General features: G+C 36.7%; 3 protein-coding genes across 7 annotated transcripts; 1 reads left to right on the plus strand and 2 right to left on the minus strand.

Moving 5' to 3' along the window:
* Positions 1-3,290: 3,290 nt before the first annotated feature.
* Positions 3,291-6,337, plus strand: LOC130739296 (uncharacterized). Its single transcript, XM_057591550.1, has 5 exons — positions 3,291-3,884; positions 3,969-4,245; positions 5,465-5,563; positions 5,744-5,958; positions 6,080-6,337. The coding sequence occupies exons 1-5, from the start codon at positions 3,469-3,471 to the stop codon at positions 6,153-6,155; spliced, it is 1,083 nt and encodes a 360-aa protein (XP_057447533.1). The 5' UTR covers positions 3,291-3,468; the 3' UTR covers positions 6,156-6,337.
* Positions 6,338-7,993: 1,656 nt separating this feature from the next.
* Positions 7,994-9,382, minus strand: LOC130739295 (probable galacturonosyltransferase-like 10). The gene has a single exon (XM_057591549.1). The coding sequence runs from the start codon at positions 9,202-9,204 to the stop codon at positions 8,095-8,097; it is 1,110 nt and encodes a 369-aa protein (XP_057447532.1). The 5' UTR covers positions 9,205-9,382; the 3' UTR covers positions 7,994-8,094.
* Positions 9,383-10,459: 1,077 nt separating this feature from the next.
* On the minus strand, positions 10,460-13,591 carry LOC130739297 (uncharacterized). 5 transcript variants are annotated; one of them, XM_057591554.1, is made up of 4 exons: positions 13,393-13,591; positions 12,916-12,982; positions 11,173-12,062; positions 10,460-10,512 (listed from the first exon to the last, which is right to left on the minus strand). In XM_057591554.1, exons 1-3 carry the CDS (start codon positions 13,438-13,440, stop codon positions 11,209-11,211), a joined length of 969 nt encoding a protein of 322 aa, XP_057447537.1. In that variant the 5' UTR covers positions 13,441-13,591; the 3' UTR covers positions 10,460-10,512; positions 11,173-11,208. The 5 variants fall into 5 exon arrangements, with proteins under 5 accessions (XP_057447537.1, XP_057447536.1, XP_057447534.1 ...); XM_057591553.1 differs by having other exon boundaries at positions 10,460-10,714; XM_057591551.1 differs by having other exon boundaries at positions 10,460-10,801.
* Positions 13,592-15,620: the final 2,029 nt, after the last annotated feature.

Below are 15,620 nucleotides of genomic sequence, written 5' to 3' on the forward strand. Positions count from 1 at the left end.
GATTAGTCAGAAAAAAGAGTTCCCAACTCAACTCCAGAAACACTCACTAGAAAGCTCACATGTCCGCATCAAAGAGACTTCAAGAGTCTAACGTGATCATAAATGAGTATGTTGAAGAACCAACCATTTACAATTCCTGCATTTAATGCTCTCGAACTTGTTGTTTTCTTCGTTTGAATTCCTGTCGATTTTCTTCATTTGATGTAATTTTCAGTTTTTCGAATTCCTTTATGTACTTTGCCCTTTGTTTAATGAAATTCAGTTTCCAGTACTCTTGAATACTTGTTTTAAGTCACAAACTCAACCCTTGACACTTTGTCGAAAATCACGTTTCACACACAACACTTTGGCAAGACGTTTTCCCAAAAGAACCCCTTAATCTTAAACTTTTTCCAGTCGAATTTGGAGAATGTTTGTTTACCAAAGATCACCGTAAACACGTATCAAAACTCCTAAATAAAAGCAAGGAAATTAAAGAAACATCTATGTATTCCCTTTCTCAAAACTCAAAGCGAGCAGCACACAAGGAGAATCATTAATTAATTCATAGAAACGTTAGGGCCACATAACATATATGTTTTTTTATAAATGTTCTTACATGGACCAGAGATACTAGGATTTGTGCCGTGATTGTTAACTGAAGAGAGAACCAGATTTGTCATGAATGAAGTCTTGCCTTTTATAGAGGGGCAAAGACCCTAATCCCAAGTCTATTACAAAATGGGTCGTACAACAACTTAATAAGCCTTTAGTCAAGACTAGCCTAACTCGCTAGGATTCTGACTAAGTCATAAGAAGTGGACCCGCATGCGACACTGGTCTCAGGTCGAGCCGCCCAGGTTAGGGCAATACCAGTCCACATGCCTGCAAGACGTTGAGTCTGAAGCATGATGACGAAGTGCGTCTTAGTCTTGACTCATCAAACCCATCATGCCGCGACATCTTCAATAAAACGCAAGTCAACTAGAGAACCTAGCTACTCAATGGCCTGAAGATCCTCCAAGCAAAGAGCGCGACACCAGCTCTAAGACGTAACGTCCTAACCATACCAATAACTAATAAGTAAAATATTACTGAAGAGGATTTGCATAATATAATCTTTATTCCTTGCTTGGTCGACACCAAACAACTCGACCAATCAAAAAGCATTCACCAATACTGCTACACAAACAAAATATATACATGACGTGATGGATTGAAAGTTTGCCTAGACTTCTAAAAACCGTGAGTTTGATTCTATTTTCTCGTATTTTCTCACACAGTTTTTGTAGGTGAGTTATTTAAATCTTTTCTATATAAAATCCTGATTGTGATAGGACAAAATAACCCATTAAGTTATCGCTCCTACAAAAATGCATCCGATTTTTATTTTGAATATGAATTACTATCTCATAAGTATTTTTTTTTACGTTCGTTAAGTATTCTTAAATCTTAATACATATATCTTGTTCATGGATATATTTCGTCTGGAAAAATCATATTATGATAAACTTCCAGTAAAAAAGTTTATACACACACACAAAAAAAAGAATTTACACACAAAATATGAACTTGAGATATTACTTAAAAATAAATAAAACATGGATCAGAGAAGAAATCAATCAATATATATTATAAATAAACAAGGATTAGAAGAGAAAATTGGTGAGATTTGCCCTAATTATCAACAGTCCATAGACCTTCTTCTAAAAAGATTTGCCCTAATTATCTAAGATTTACCTAGATTACTCATTACTAAAATAAATCTTACTGCATATATTTACAAGAATCATTTTTTATTTTTTCTCATGATCTATAATATAAAAATAAAATATGTCATGCTGAGATTATAAAACATTAAAATTTTAAAAGATTTTCCCTAATTATCTAAGGTACTGCATCAGACATCTCTAAATTTATTTTCAAAATAACTCTTACTGCATTTTTGCAGGAATCCTTTGATTTCTCCTTTTATCCTTTCTCATGATCTACAATATAAAAATAAAATATGTCATGCTGAGATTATAAAACATTAAAATTTTAAAAGATTTTTCCTAATTATCTAAGATATTGCATCAATCATCTCCTCCACTATATATACCTGTCAAACTCTCATCCTAAATCATCTCTTCTCCTTTTGTCAAATTACACTTTTAGTTTTTTTGTTGTTCTATAACCTGAAACTTGCGATGGCCAATTCCCTTGCACTAAATTTCAAAACTGAAGATATATCTACAATCAACCCTTCCAAAGATACATGGGCAATTATTGCTATGCCCATCCGGTGTGGGTAGTCCCCCTAGCTTCTCTGGATTAAAATTGCCCTACTCCATGGAATTAGTGCCGATGGATGCCAAGGTGAAAATAAACCTGATTTCTGTTTATTATATTTTACCTTCATTGTACATTTAAATCCTAATATTTTGTTAAATAATAATAGGGTTGTAAGATCCATACTTTTGTAAGGAAGTCTCTAATTTATAAGTTCCAGCCTTTACTTAACAAGGGACACGTTTATCAGATTTCCTTCTTTGGAGCATGGGAAAGCGGAGGAGATTTCAGAACAACCTCCCATGCATACAAAATCAATTTTCAGTATATACATCTTTGCGGTTGGTTACATATGTGCCAATCAACATGTGCCACGTCTTTTTACTCGTTAATGACATCAAAGAGTAAGGGCTCATGTTGATTGGCACGTATGTAACCAACCGCACAGATGTATTATACTGAAAATTGATTTTTTTGTATGCATGAGAGGTTGTTCTGAAATCTCCTCCGCTTTCCCCCACTCCAAAGAAGGAAATCTGATAAACGCGTCTCTCGAAGTAAAGGCTGAAACTTGTAAATCAGAGACTTCCTTACAGAAGCGTGATCTTACAACCCTGTTATTAATTTAACAAAATATTAGGATTTGAATGCACAATATAATAAACAGAAATCAGGTTATTATTTTCACCTTGGCATCCATCAGCACTAATTCCATGGAGTAGGGCAATTTCAATCCAGAGAAGTTGGGGACTACCCACAACCGGATGAGCGTAGCAACAACTGCCCATATATCTTTGGAAGGGTTGATTGCTGATATAAAGGAATTTCAACTCCCCAACTACAATTATAGCCAAATCAACTAATACTTGCTCGCAATTCCGCAACACAACAACAACCAATCGCAACGACGGCCACAACCCCAATTTAAAACTACTCATATTCTCATTTCATATTTTTAGTACAAAAAGATACTAATAATGAGGTCAATGACTCAATGTAGTGTTTGGTTCATTGTTATGTTAAACCGGTTGAACCATTGGTCAATGTCGACTCTAGCAAGTGCAAGACAAGATTACTTACAACTTCTCCACAAACCACAACATTGTTGGTATTGGCAGCAACAATTAGCAAAGGCTAAGGTTGAGGTTACACACACGTTGTTGGAACAGGTGGCACTGTGTCGTTGCTCTTGTTCCTTCCTTCCTTCCTTCCAATTCCATGGCAGCACTCTCATGGCGACCCTTCATCCTCTCACGCCTCACCGACCTCTCACCCAATCCTCTCCACCCACCCAAGCCACCACCTCTCTTCCTCCGCCGCCGCCGCTGCTTCCTCACCTCCTGCTACGCCGATGGGTTCTCGTCGTCCTCTTCTTCCTCATCCTCTGACGATGTCGTCTCCACCCGGAAATCCACCTTCGACCGCGGCTTCACCGTCATCGCCAACATGCTCCGCCGCATCGAGCCCCTCGATAACTCCGTCATCTCAAAGGGTGTCTCCGACGCCGCCAGAGACTCCATGAAGCAGACCATCTCCACCATGCTCGGTTTGCTCCCCTCCGATCACTTCTCTGTCACTGTCACTGTTTCCAAGCACCCCCTCCATCGTCTTCTCGTCTCTTCCATCATCACCGGGTGGGTATTTCATCATTTTCACTGCTTGATTTTCAATTTTTGTGTATTTGGGATTTTTCTTCTGATGGGTTGTTTTTTTGATAGGTACACTCTGTGGAATGCGGAGTACAGGATGTCCCTGACGAGGAATCTGGATATAGCATCGCCCTGTGGTGCAAGAGATTCGGATTGTGAGAAACGTTCAGAGATCTTGGAGGTTAAGGGTGGAGGAGAGGATGGTGGGGAAATTGAGGTTGCTTCTGATTTGGGGCTCAAGGATTTGGAAAATTGCAGTAGTAGCCCGAGAGTGTTTGGAGATTTGCCTCCTCAGGCTCTCAATTACATTCAGCAGTTGCAGTCTGAGTTGACAAATGTGAAGGAGGTAACCTTTTTTTTTAAGTTTTCTTTTCTGGCTCCAATGGTTGTGGAATAGTTGCAGTTTTGAGAGAATCTGCAATGCTTGATTATGATGAAGAGGTGTCTTACTTGAATTGAGTTTGTCTATTGGGGATTGGGAAAAATAAGACCTCACCTTAATGGATGAATAATTCTTAGTGCTTGTGAAATGTTTACTTCTTATGTATGTGCCAAGTAAGTTGAAATTTGAATCAATGTATTGGAAGGGATTGTATAATCTTACTTTAGATTATTTGTATGGGCTTGTGTGGTGAAGACCTATATAAGCTCCATTAAGGAGAGTAGTTTAGATGAAGAGGAGTATGGTATTAGTGGAAGAGAGAAGACCAACAGTAATTCTTAGTGCTTTTAAAGTGTTTACTTCTTATGTATGAACCGAGTAAGTTAAATTTCTAGTTAGTGTATTGGAACTTGGACCAAGATATCACCTTATTAGGATTGTGGAAAAGATGGTCGAAGCTTAATGTAGGTTATATGGGCATGTGGTGGTGAAGACCTATATAAGCTCCAGTAAGGAGAGTAGCTTAGATGAGTAGTAGTGTAATAGTTAGATGTGGAGAGAAGACAAACAAAAACTCTATATGTCAAACTATTCTGAAGGATTTAGATTGAAATTATGTGTCATTAGACATGATTTACAATTGGACGTTATAGCATTGTTTGGTCTATTTAGCGCACCTTATCTGGTGGGAAAATACTTTCATGGTTGATTATTGGGATTTTACACGATAAATTGAAAATCTCATTGTAATTCTCTCACATTTAAAAATTTCTCATATGAGGGGAATATTTACTCATAGTGAAGGAAAAAAAAAGTTACCTCTGCATTCCCTTCCTCTTCAAATTCCTCCATCCAAACATATCCTTAACTAAAATATAAATAATGAAATTCTTGAAACTGATAAAGGGAAACAACACATAGGAGATTTCTTTCTGCAAGGGAGAAGGAATGCCTCCTTTGGCTTCTCAAGGCTTAATGTTGCTTTATTGAATATTGACATGCCTTGCGATAGCCCAATGGTAAGGAGGCACCACTCCTGTTTTGTAGTACAAACATTGACGTTATTTTCAACTCCTGTAGTGTGTACTCCAAATGAAGTGCTATTGTTATTGCTCATAGGAGATCATTTAAAAGGCAAGCTTAAAGAGTCAAATGTAATGTGAGAGTTTTGCTTTTCTTTCAGGAGCTGAATGCCCGAAAGCAAGAAATGATGCAATTAGAATATGACAGGGGAATCAGGAACAATTTGTTGGAATATCTCCGGTCTTTGGATCCTGAAATGGTAACTCCTCACTATATCTCTTTAATTAATATTTCTTGTAATTGAAAGTTTTGCTTTTCAAGTTAAATTGCAAAGAAGTTCTGCCTTCCTCTCCCTCTCCCTCTCGTCTATTTTCATTCATGCAGGTCCTGAGGCTTGTTTTACGTTGTTAATCTTTCCGTATGTAACTTGTCTTGACAGGTGACTGAACTGTCTCGACCTTCATCGGTAGAAGTGGAGGATATAATTCACCAACTTGTTCAGAACATATTAAGCAGATTCTTTGTGGATGATGCTAGTGGTAGCTTTATGGAACAATCAGTAGAAGGAAACATAGACAATCATCCGGACAACGGTGATGAGTTTAGTGATACAGTAGGCACTTCTCGTGATTACCTTGCAAAGTTGCTTTTCTGGTTAGTTACTGTCATTACCCTTCAAAAACTTGTGCTTCATATCTTCAAATTAATCATATACATGACCCTGTTAGCCAATTTTATCCTTAATTGGTGTGCTATCGTATTTTATGTTTCGCAGGTGTATGTTGTTAGGTCATCACTTAAGAGGATTAGAAAACAGATTGCAACTTAGCTGCGTCGTTGGACTGTTGTAGATAAGATGGTGGAAGGCTTGTATATTCTTTTCTTCCTCTTTTTCTTTTCATTCCTCCCCCCTCCCCGTAAATTCTTTTCTGTAAAAGTAGTAAAACTGAAAGTATGGAATAATCTGGCGAATGCCATGCTTATAGCGTTTTTTTGTCTTATTGATTACTCCAAGCCTTGAAAAAGCATACAACGTGAAAGTCAGGTACTGTGTCATCTGTCATGTTTATGAATGCATGAATAATGTGGTAAGTGGTAACGCAAATAGAGCACCCTCAATCTTCTCAGGATGTTAGGCAAGGTACTTTGAATCATTAAGAACTTTGTGTGTTTATGTAAGGACTGTGCGGTAGGAGGAATTAATCTTGATAGTTAATATTAGATTCAAGTAAAATCGATTATATCTATCCATGTAAAATGGAATGGTCAAGATGAGGTCTTACCCCGTGCTCTCACATGATTACGGTACCTGCAAACGCACAAGCAATATATTTGGATGTCCCGTTGGCAGTAGTGCAAGCTGATTTTGGCACACATTTCAAGATAAAAAGTGAACGAATCTCTTCCTATGAATTGAGATGAAAGTCCGTTCTTATTGCACTCAACTTGTTTTGAACACACTAGGAAATCTTCGTTCATACCGAGAGTCCGTGCTCTATTGCAATCCCACTCCCCTCGTTGTTTTGGTTTTGGTGAGTGGTTGTATGAATAATAGCAGGGGCTGCCATGGTAACAGTTTTGTTGGAGGCTTGGAGTTATTAGTGATGCAATGCTACAACTTGCTGAATAATCCATGAGAAATCACTTTGATTTGTCAGGTGACCACGTTAAAGGGGGAAGTGCTCTCACATTAACTTCTTCCACTTGGAACACAACCACAAACCTGATAATTTTTCAGCTTGTAAACAGTGACTCCAGTTCTAAACAATGGAAATAAACCGATAAGAGTGGGGGATGGTAAGTCTGTTACTACCTAATGCTATTTTAGGAAACAAGGGACAGAGTTTCTACATTTGGGTTTGGTTTAATTTATTTTATGTTTTAAAATTATTTTAATCAGTGTATGAAGAAAAGAAAAATCTTGACAAAAAATGGTTGCAAAAATCAATTATATTTGTTGTTCCCTCCAAATTCAGGCGTCTTAGCCAAGTGCTTGGGAGTGCTCAGCTCAAAGTTCAAGAATCCGTAATGAGTGAAGATGTCTTTTCTGCTAGGCCAAAGCTCCCTTATAATATATCACTTTGGCATTTGAGTTGCTGGAGTTTCACACTGTTTTGTGATGTATTAATGGTGTTCATAATTTTGGTAAATGAACATATCTGGAGGTTACATGTGCCCCCTTGTTAGGTTTTCCTTTATTGCTGGGTTAGGTTTGGGTTGGACTTCCCTCTTCTAAGCTGGATTTGGACCTAAAAAAACAAAGTGGAATTATTTGAAGCATCTTCAGAATATGGCTTTTCTGGTATGCAAGCTTAAACGTAGAGTGCTATTTACTCTGATGTAGAAAAAGTGCTATATTGTTAAAACTAACACATGAGCTTAAGCATGTCTCATGGCAAGGGTCTAGAATCTTCATCTCATATTCTTTACTCTTTTATTGGTTTGCGTGGAGCTCAACCAAGCTATCACATGGATCATTTGTGAAGCCATCACTCTGATCACTTGTGTAATATAAACTGAGTGAATCCTTTTATATTGAAATTCAATCTTATTGTATTAAAACTTTATGTCTATTTAACTCTATCAAACCAGACCCCATCTTCTTACAGATGATTCTGTGTTGTGCATCAGCTTATTTTTCCTCATGATGTCCTTTCTCACTACACTACTGAAGATGTATCAACAAACATTATAAAAAAATCCTTTGATTGTTCTGTCTATACACTCATTAAAAAAATCATGTTCATTACAAATGAATAAGAATTAACCAATAAAAAAATCTGCAGTTTCCTAAAATAATGAATCTGTATGATCATTTGATATGTGGAGATCATAAGGCTGCCACAGAAAATCAACTGAGCAAGGCTTTCTAGCATCAAGCCTTGTCCATGGCTTCCCTTTACCACTCCAATGAAGCAAACTCACTGGACCAGGATGCAAAGTCCTGCAACTATTCACAACATTGTCCCCTCCAAGTCCATGCTGGTTCCATCTATGTTCTATAGGCTCAACATCTCCACCAAAAACCATCAAAAACGGTGGAAGCGAACCGAGCTCGTAAATCCTCCTCTCCTTCTGAATCTCCATCCATTTCTCAATCTTCCTAGTGTAATCACCTTCCCTCCACCTCACCAAATCCATCACCATCACCCCAGTGTTGAAATAGCAGGGTCTTTTCCTTCCTCCAAAAACCTCAGAAAACTCAGAACTTGACCAGAACTCATAGGAAAAATATCTGGTGAAATTTGCATGACAATACTCAGGAGCACCAATCACTCTTGACCCCGACAACGAAACCTTCCATAGCGTTTGAACATCATCAACAACAATAACATCGGAATCCAAATATATAACTCGCTCAACGCACGGGTCTAACAAATCAGCAAGGTAGCTTCTCGCGTAGTTCAAGGGGCTCTCGAGCGCTTGCCGGATCGAAGGAGAAATGAGATTCTCAACTAGGCTTTCCCTGAAGACATGAACTTTGAATCTCAAAGAAGGAAATGAAGTCTCAACAATCCTGGTAAAATCCTCCTTGTTCTCCAATCTTGCATCTGATGCAATGAAATGGAAAAACAGATTCTGGGGGCAGGAAGAGTGTTTGAGAACAGAATGAACAGCAGCTACAGACCCTCTTAAATATTCCCAATCAATGTTCATTGCAATATGAACAAGTGATGGATCACACACCAAATTCTCATTGTTTGTATCAATTACAGTGCATCTCTGCTGGTTTCTGTATTCTGGGGCCTCTCTAAATAGCAAAAAGGAATCAACTTCAGCTTCAGTTTCAATATCTGAAATCCTGTTGGCAAGAGATCGAATAGCATTGGATGGAGATGAAAAGAGAAGGATAAAAACTGTGAAGACCATCACAAAAAGCATTGATCTAGAAAGAAACATCACTACCACCTTTCTGTTCCAATCAAAACAGGTTGTTAATTGATTGACAGAACAAAGAGAATGCAGAAAACAGAAGAAGATGAGAGAAAATGGATTCAACAAGACAAAGAGAAATGTCTATGTCTATGTCTAAGTTGTATATAAATGGAACAAAGAAACGTTAACGCGTTTGTTATGATGTCATGTCTAGAAGAAGCTTCAGCGGTGAGAATTGGACTCAAGCAAAGGAAAGGAAACTTCTTATGAGGTTCTACCTTGCCTCCTTTTATTGAAAAGGTGAAGAAAATAGGTTCATTTTAACCTTGGATGCTGAAAAGATGCGACTTTGGTTTCAGGTAACAGTACATTGAAGACACACGCACCGTTGTGACCACGTGCTTTGAATTTTGAATGTATAGTAATCAGCACAATTTGTAATTAACTAGTCTTTGGCTGGCTACACGCTTCAAACTCGTCTAAGTTAATGTTTTTCTTATATTACCGTTACTAAATTAATGGTTTTGAGTTTTGACCGAAACCACGTCGTGTCTTCGACGATGTTTCCATCTGTTCGGAAAATTGTAGCTATCTCTCTTCCAAAAAAGAAAGTCTTGCTTGAGATTTATGAACCTACGAGACTTGCTTGCTTATCATTATACCAACACCTTTGGTGACCGAACCACATCTAATTAAACAGTCTTTTAACTTTGCTTCTTGTTGCTTAATAAAAACAAATTTAGGTTCACGTTTAAATGAAAACACACAGGGTGAAAAGTGATAATTTATACCTTACAAACAGTCTGAGCTGTCTAAATATTGATACTATTTGAAATAAATTGACAGCAATGAAGTACTTGTTAATTCCTAGCACATGGAATGTTTTGTTTTATACAAATATCTTACTAGTATATGGTTAGATACATTAGGTTTGTCTGCATTTTTTTAATTACACTTGTTTGATGCATAAATGTAATATTCTATTCTATATTTCTATATCCTCCCTTGTCTCTCTCTCTTTCTCCGCGTCTTTTTCATTACAGTGAAACATTTATTCTATGAGAAAAATCTAGAACCCTTACCCAAGCATACTTGTATTCTTTGGCACAAAAAAGCGTCTCAAGTTAGTGTATTACAGTCAACTATGTACAAACCATCTTGATATTTTATATAAACACACATAGAATAGAATACAAATATTAGCATGAGAAACTTTATTTAAATGCAAGAGTAAAAATAAAAATAAAGAAATCTATGTTTCAAAACTCAGCACAAGTTATTGCAGAAATAATAAAAGAGTATATCATTTATCCAAGTCACATGATATTCAACCTGCATTGGCACAAAAACTCAATTACAAAAATGTAAGATACACACTGGACTAATCATAATGAGTATCAGTCATGGATACAAGCTGGACAGCTGGTACAACAGCTAATGTAAAGTGTGCTAGCTTCCATGATTGGAGGTTCAAAATCAGCCACAAATAACCAATAGCATGTTTGGATCGGCTTCTCTTTCCTCAATATCAATTCTGAAACCCAGAAGTTACTCATTGAAGCTTCTCCCCAAAATTGATTATAGCTTTAGAATCAATTGTAGAAGATTTTCTAAACACGCACTAGTACATTCAAAATCAACATATCAATAAATGCAGTTGGGCTCCATCTTACCCAATACATACTCAGAAATCTCATTATTAAATCAAGGAATAAGGTCTAGAAAGCATACGATATTTCATGAGTCAAAGATCATATAGCTTAAGGGAGTAGAGCATCCTCTACAACTAAATAAGATATTTTATTTTCAAATTTCAATCTTCAAATTATTTGATGTACTCCTCACAAAAACATTGTTCAGTTTCCTGCATTAACATTTGACAAAAAGCATGGTAATGCAAATCAAACTTATCAAAGATTGTTTTTGAATTTAAAAAGAGGAAAATGGAAGGGGACTATAGATTAAGTGATGAGAGAAAGAGAAAACATTTACATGATGTTTCCCAAAACACATTCAGCCGTCTAGGAGCTACCACCCCGTACCCGTTCGGCATGATTGCGTGATACGGAAAGCTTTGGCTCCTATATTGAGTCCAACGTTCCCATCTACATGATCATATAGTTTTCTGCAGCTCGGACATCGCGCATCTGCCTCGAGGATCTTTTTGTGACAAAAAAGGCACAAATGAAATCCACATGAGCAAGGAAGAAAGCTGGAGTCCGTCACGTCTAAATCCTCATAACAGATAGGACATTGAGAAGGTTGGGATATGATTGTTTGCCATGCCCAAGGTACAGTTTTGCGGCTACCGCGCCAGTTTGAGTTTAATGGAGAATTACGTTGCTTTGAGAGGTTGGGCAAACACCTAGGACGAAGAGTATCATCAGGCTTCCATGCTCGACGATTCGGTTTTGACTCAGGAACTTCTGACTTGAAATCTGCTTTTGAGAAATCCACTCTAGGATTCTTATCATCCTCCAGAACAGTATAGCGGCACTCCGCCTCGTGTTCTGCAGGAGACTCTGAAACCACAGAATGCGACTTATCATTTGCGTATAAAGCATCAGCGACCGCCTCCCAGTCATCAAGGCATCCATCATCATCTTCCTCCTCACTGTCATTCCCAGAGCAAGAAGTACTAATGCTGTTGCTGCTGCTCCCAGAGAAATCCTTCCCTGACGACTCATCATGACTGTAAGTACTTCGATCAGGGCTGTTTATCGTGGATCTCGAATCGCTGTCCTGGATGCAAGTACCTTCAATATCCTCTCCTTTCCTCGTCATTTCCTTGCACGATGATCGATTCTCCTCACTGGCAGTGTGCTTAGATGATGGACAATTATCCATCCTTCCATTTGAGTCAACATTGCATCCTTTTTTGACTGAAACACAAGTGGAATCAACCATGAACAAATAAGTAAAAAAATAATATTAACCAACTTTAAAAGGATTTTGGAAAAATTCAAAATAATGTCCATAATATGCTCGAGTTAAAAAAAGAAGAAAAGATGAATATTTATCACATTCCCATGATAAAAGGTAACTGGCCTTATCTTACCATTTAAAACGAAATATAGCTTTACTTCACTTTGAATGTTATTTAGTATTTATCTATAGTGAAACACACAAAATTGGAATCAGTGATAACACAATGATCAAATGATGCTTCAAAACATGATAAGATGAGAAGCCCTTCCCTACCAACACTAATTATGCCCATCATTGAAGATCATCTTAGTGCATATTTGGATACACGGTTGACAATCATGGTGAAGCCAAAATTACAGTGGACAGTCCCAAAAGCTAAGGGAAGTTGCTTCTTTCCACCGCGATTTTGGCTTAATGTGGTTTTCCACTGTATATCCAAATATGCACTTGGTTGAAGGTTGCATCATTACAATTTGTAAGTTCACAAAGGGAAGATGTAATGTGTATTGATTTCTATTTAAGGCATCATAATTTTGCAGGTGGACAGTGCAAGGAATCAAATCAAGTAATAGTCCAAAAAATAATGACAGCAATCACACCAAAGGAACAATGGATGACCATTAGAGAATTAACAAATAAAAGGAAACTCCAAATTAAATACTTAAATGGTATTAAGACACTCAACATTAATGATTTGGTCAAAAAAAAAGAAAAGAAAAACTTTATCATTGATTATTAAACAAAGAACAGAAAAACTCCATCAATGTGTGAGATAATTCCAGGTGAAGATGAAGATTATAAAACTACCTCGAGAGAGCCATTGTTCACGCCTAACATCAAGCTTGATTTGCTTCAGTTTCGCCGAGCCATTTGTCTGAAACATTCACAATGCCATCAGCCATAATCAAATAAAAACGAAAAAAATCACATAACCATAACAAAAAATGAAAATTTCAAAACAGTAAAAATTGAAGGAAAATTTGCTACCCTTTGATACAATTTATCTGAATATGCATGGCACCATAATTCAACAAAATTGGAAAATGAAAATCACAAAACCATGAAAAAAAAAATGAAAATTCCTAAAACTAGAGAAAAAGAAAAATCCAAAGAAGGAAACTGGTACCCTTTGATACCCAACAAATGAAAATGCAATGCAATTGCATATGGATTGAATAAAGATCGCATCTTTAGCTCAATGGGTATCAGAAAACAAAATGGTTTGAAAAGAAAAACGAAAACATGATTGAAGAAGCAAAAGAGAATAGAGAGATAGATGGTTACCCTCTTCTTCTTGGAGAGTGGAGGATCAGAGATGAAACCAGAAGCCATTGAAACGATTGAGAATGAATGTGAAAGAGGAAACAGAGAGAGGATAGGGAGGGAGTGGATGTTACAAAATGCAGGTTTGGTTTGATTTCTCTTGCTATTCTATTGTCTCTGTTTTCATCAAAACACACCCTCCTCACCCACCCTACGTGGCTCTGTTGTTACCATAATGTTGTACTCATTCCATAATCGATATATGATGTCCATTTTTTTATTTAATTAATGGTGAGATGAAGTAAGGAAAAATATCAAAGGCTATCTATATCTTTATTTCATTTGATCATTCATTTTAATTTTGTAAGATACATATGATATGATGGACTTTTTTTTAGAAAAAGATAATCATAATTTAGAGCGAGTGGATTGGTCATTGTTGGCGGCGGTGGATATCCTGGACTTATCCAATAATAATAATAATTTAATTACTTATCCAACGGGTATCGGTCGCAGTGGTAAAAAGTCACTATTTAAACCCCTACATTAAGAGTTTGAATCGTAAAGGTTGTATTCTTGGTAAAAAGATGAATATTTACCACTGTTAACATGATATACCATAGGATAATCTTGTGCAAAAAAACCAGTTCATTGGGCCAAACTTAAAACTGGACTAAACCACTATTCGAAAAGCCCAATTCATTTGAAGTTTCAAACCGGTCCATTAGAAAGATTGTTTGTATTTATTTGTGTACTCGAGTTCACATAGTGGTACCAAAAGTCTTCCTAAATTGACCTACTCACAAGCTGCGTCCACTACGCATGTCTCTCATAATCTCGCCCAATCACGTTTGCCCTCTCTTTGACAGATTGACCTCACTCCCTTTCCATGAGAATCAAAACCCTAATCCCCAAATCATGAAACTTCAAAAAGCATCCAATAGTCATAGTCTCGATCGCGGATCTCATCTCCTTTAATCTCAAATTTGAACCTTTGAGACTCGATCTCTCAAATTTGAACTTTAACGAGACTTGTTCATGTCCTTTGCCAATTACTGTCTTCATTTTGATTAAAAGATTATGTGTAAGAAAACGTTGTCTTCATAACATTTTGAATCGCGATTCTGAGTGCGCAACGATGTGACTTGTAACCCTTACTTTTGTGTTCATGCAGGTGTAGTACATTTTTCTGTTGGATCATCTTGATCAGTTTCTCATGTTGATCCATATTTGCAGGTTTGATTTGTTTAATTTTTAGATCTTATATTTTGATTTGTGTATTTCATTTTGCAAAATAGGAAAATATTCTCTTTTGTGGGCTATATTGTTGTTTCACATGCACCGTAAATCACTTGGTCCACTTATATCTATGACTTTAGCGTAATGGATATGTAGGCGCTATTCATTTGTCTTCACTAATTCGTTCTACAAATCTATTTATTTATTGAACTTGGTTTTATTTTTTAAGGCTGTTGAAATGCTTTTATAAATGTTTAATTATTTGTAGTGATTTTCATTAAGGTTCATAATTAGCCGATGTTTATGAGAAATTTATTTGTTTCACATGCACTGTAAATCACTTGGTCCACTATAGTTATGACTTTAGTGTGATGGATATGTAGGCACTACTGATTTGTCTTCACTAATTTCGTAATTCGTTCTACAAATCTATTTATTGAGGTTGGTTTTATATTTTAATGCTGTTGAAATGCTTTTATAAATGTTCAATTATTCAATGTGAATCAACATGAGCAATTGATCAGGCTGCTCCAATATAGCAATGTACTCTACCTGCATGATTACAGGTTGCAGCTTCGTGCACCCTGTATTGTGATTCACAATGCGATGAAGACAATAGTTCCTTATGCAGAGTCTTCTGACCAAGATGAAGAAGATGAACAAAATTTGAGTACTTGGCAAAGGAGAAGAACGAGTTGGTTAAGGTTTGTATTAAGAGAACAAGTTCAATTAGATTCATATTTGAGACATTCACTTCCCTTAAATAATGTACTTCATGTACCCAACCTCTCAAATAATTCTTCGCCTACCCACAAACTTAACAAATATTTAAACTTTGTTGTAACATTTTTTCATACTGATTGCGTATTCCAGGACCGTACCACGGAGAAGACGATTGGAGTTGTTTAGGAACAAGGAGAGCTATATTACCGGCAACATGAAGATAATAAGGGTATTACCAAGAAGAAGTTGTTTACTTTCAGTTGTCAACCTAGTTCAAGTTATTGGGA

The sequence above is a fragment of the Lotus japonicus genome, chromosome 2 (genome assembly GCF_012489685.1).
Source record: "Lotus japonicus ecotype B-129 chromosome 2, LjGifu_v1.2".
Taxonomy (NCBI): domain Eukaryota; kingdom Viridiplantae; phylum Streptophyta; class Magnoliopsida; order Fabales; family Fabaceae; genus Lotus; species Lotus japonicus.

Excerpts from the sequence above, each read along its gene's own strand:
- LOC130739296 (XM_057591550.1), top strand. The coding sequence starts at position 3,469 with ATGGCAGCACTCTCATGGCGACCCTTCATCCTCTCACGCCTCACCGAC. Across the intron at positions 4,246-5,464 it reads AGTTGACAAATGTGAAGGAG|GAGCTGAATGCCCGAAAGCA; the intron begins GTAACCTTTTTT and ends CTTTTCTTTCAG. Across the intron at positions 5,564-5,743 it reads GGTCTTTGGATCCTGAAATG|GTGACTGAACTGTCTCGACC; the intron begins GTAACTCCTCAC and ends TTGTCTTGACAG.
- LOC130739295 (XM_057591549.1), bottom strand. The coding sequence starts at position 9,204 with ATGTTTCTTTCTAGATCAATGCTTTTTGTGATGGTCTTCACAGTTTTT.
- LOC130739297 (XM_057591554.1), bottom strand. The coding sequence starts at position 13,440 with ATGGCTTCTGGTTTCATCTCTGATCCTCCACTCTCCAAGAAGAAGAGG. Across the intron at positions 12,983-13,392 it reads CACTCTCCAAGAAGAAGAGG|ACAAATGGCTCGGCGAAACT; the intron begins GTAACCATCTAT and ends TGAATGTTTCAG. Across the intron at positions 12,063-12,915 it reads TGAACAATGGCTCTCTCGAG|TCAAAAAAGGATGCAATGTT; the intron begins GTAGTTTTATAA and ends CTTGTGTTTCAG.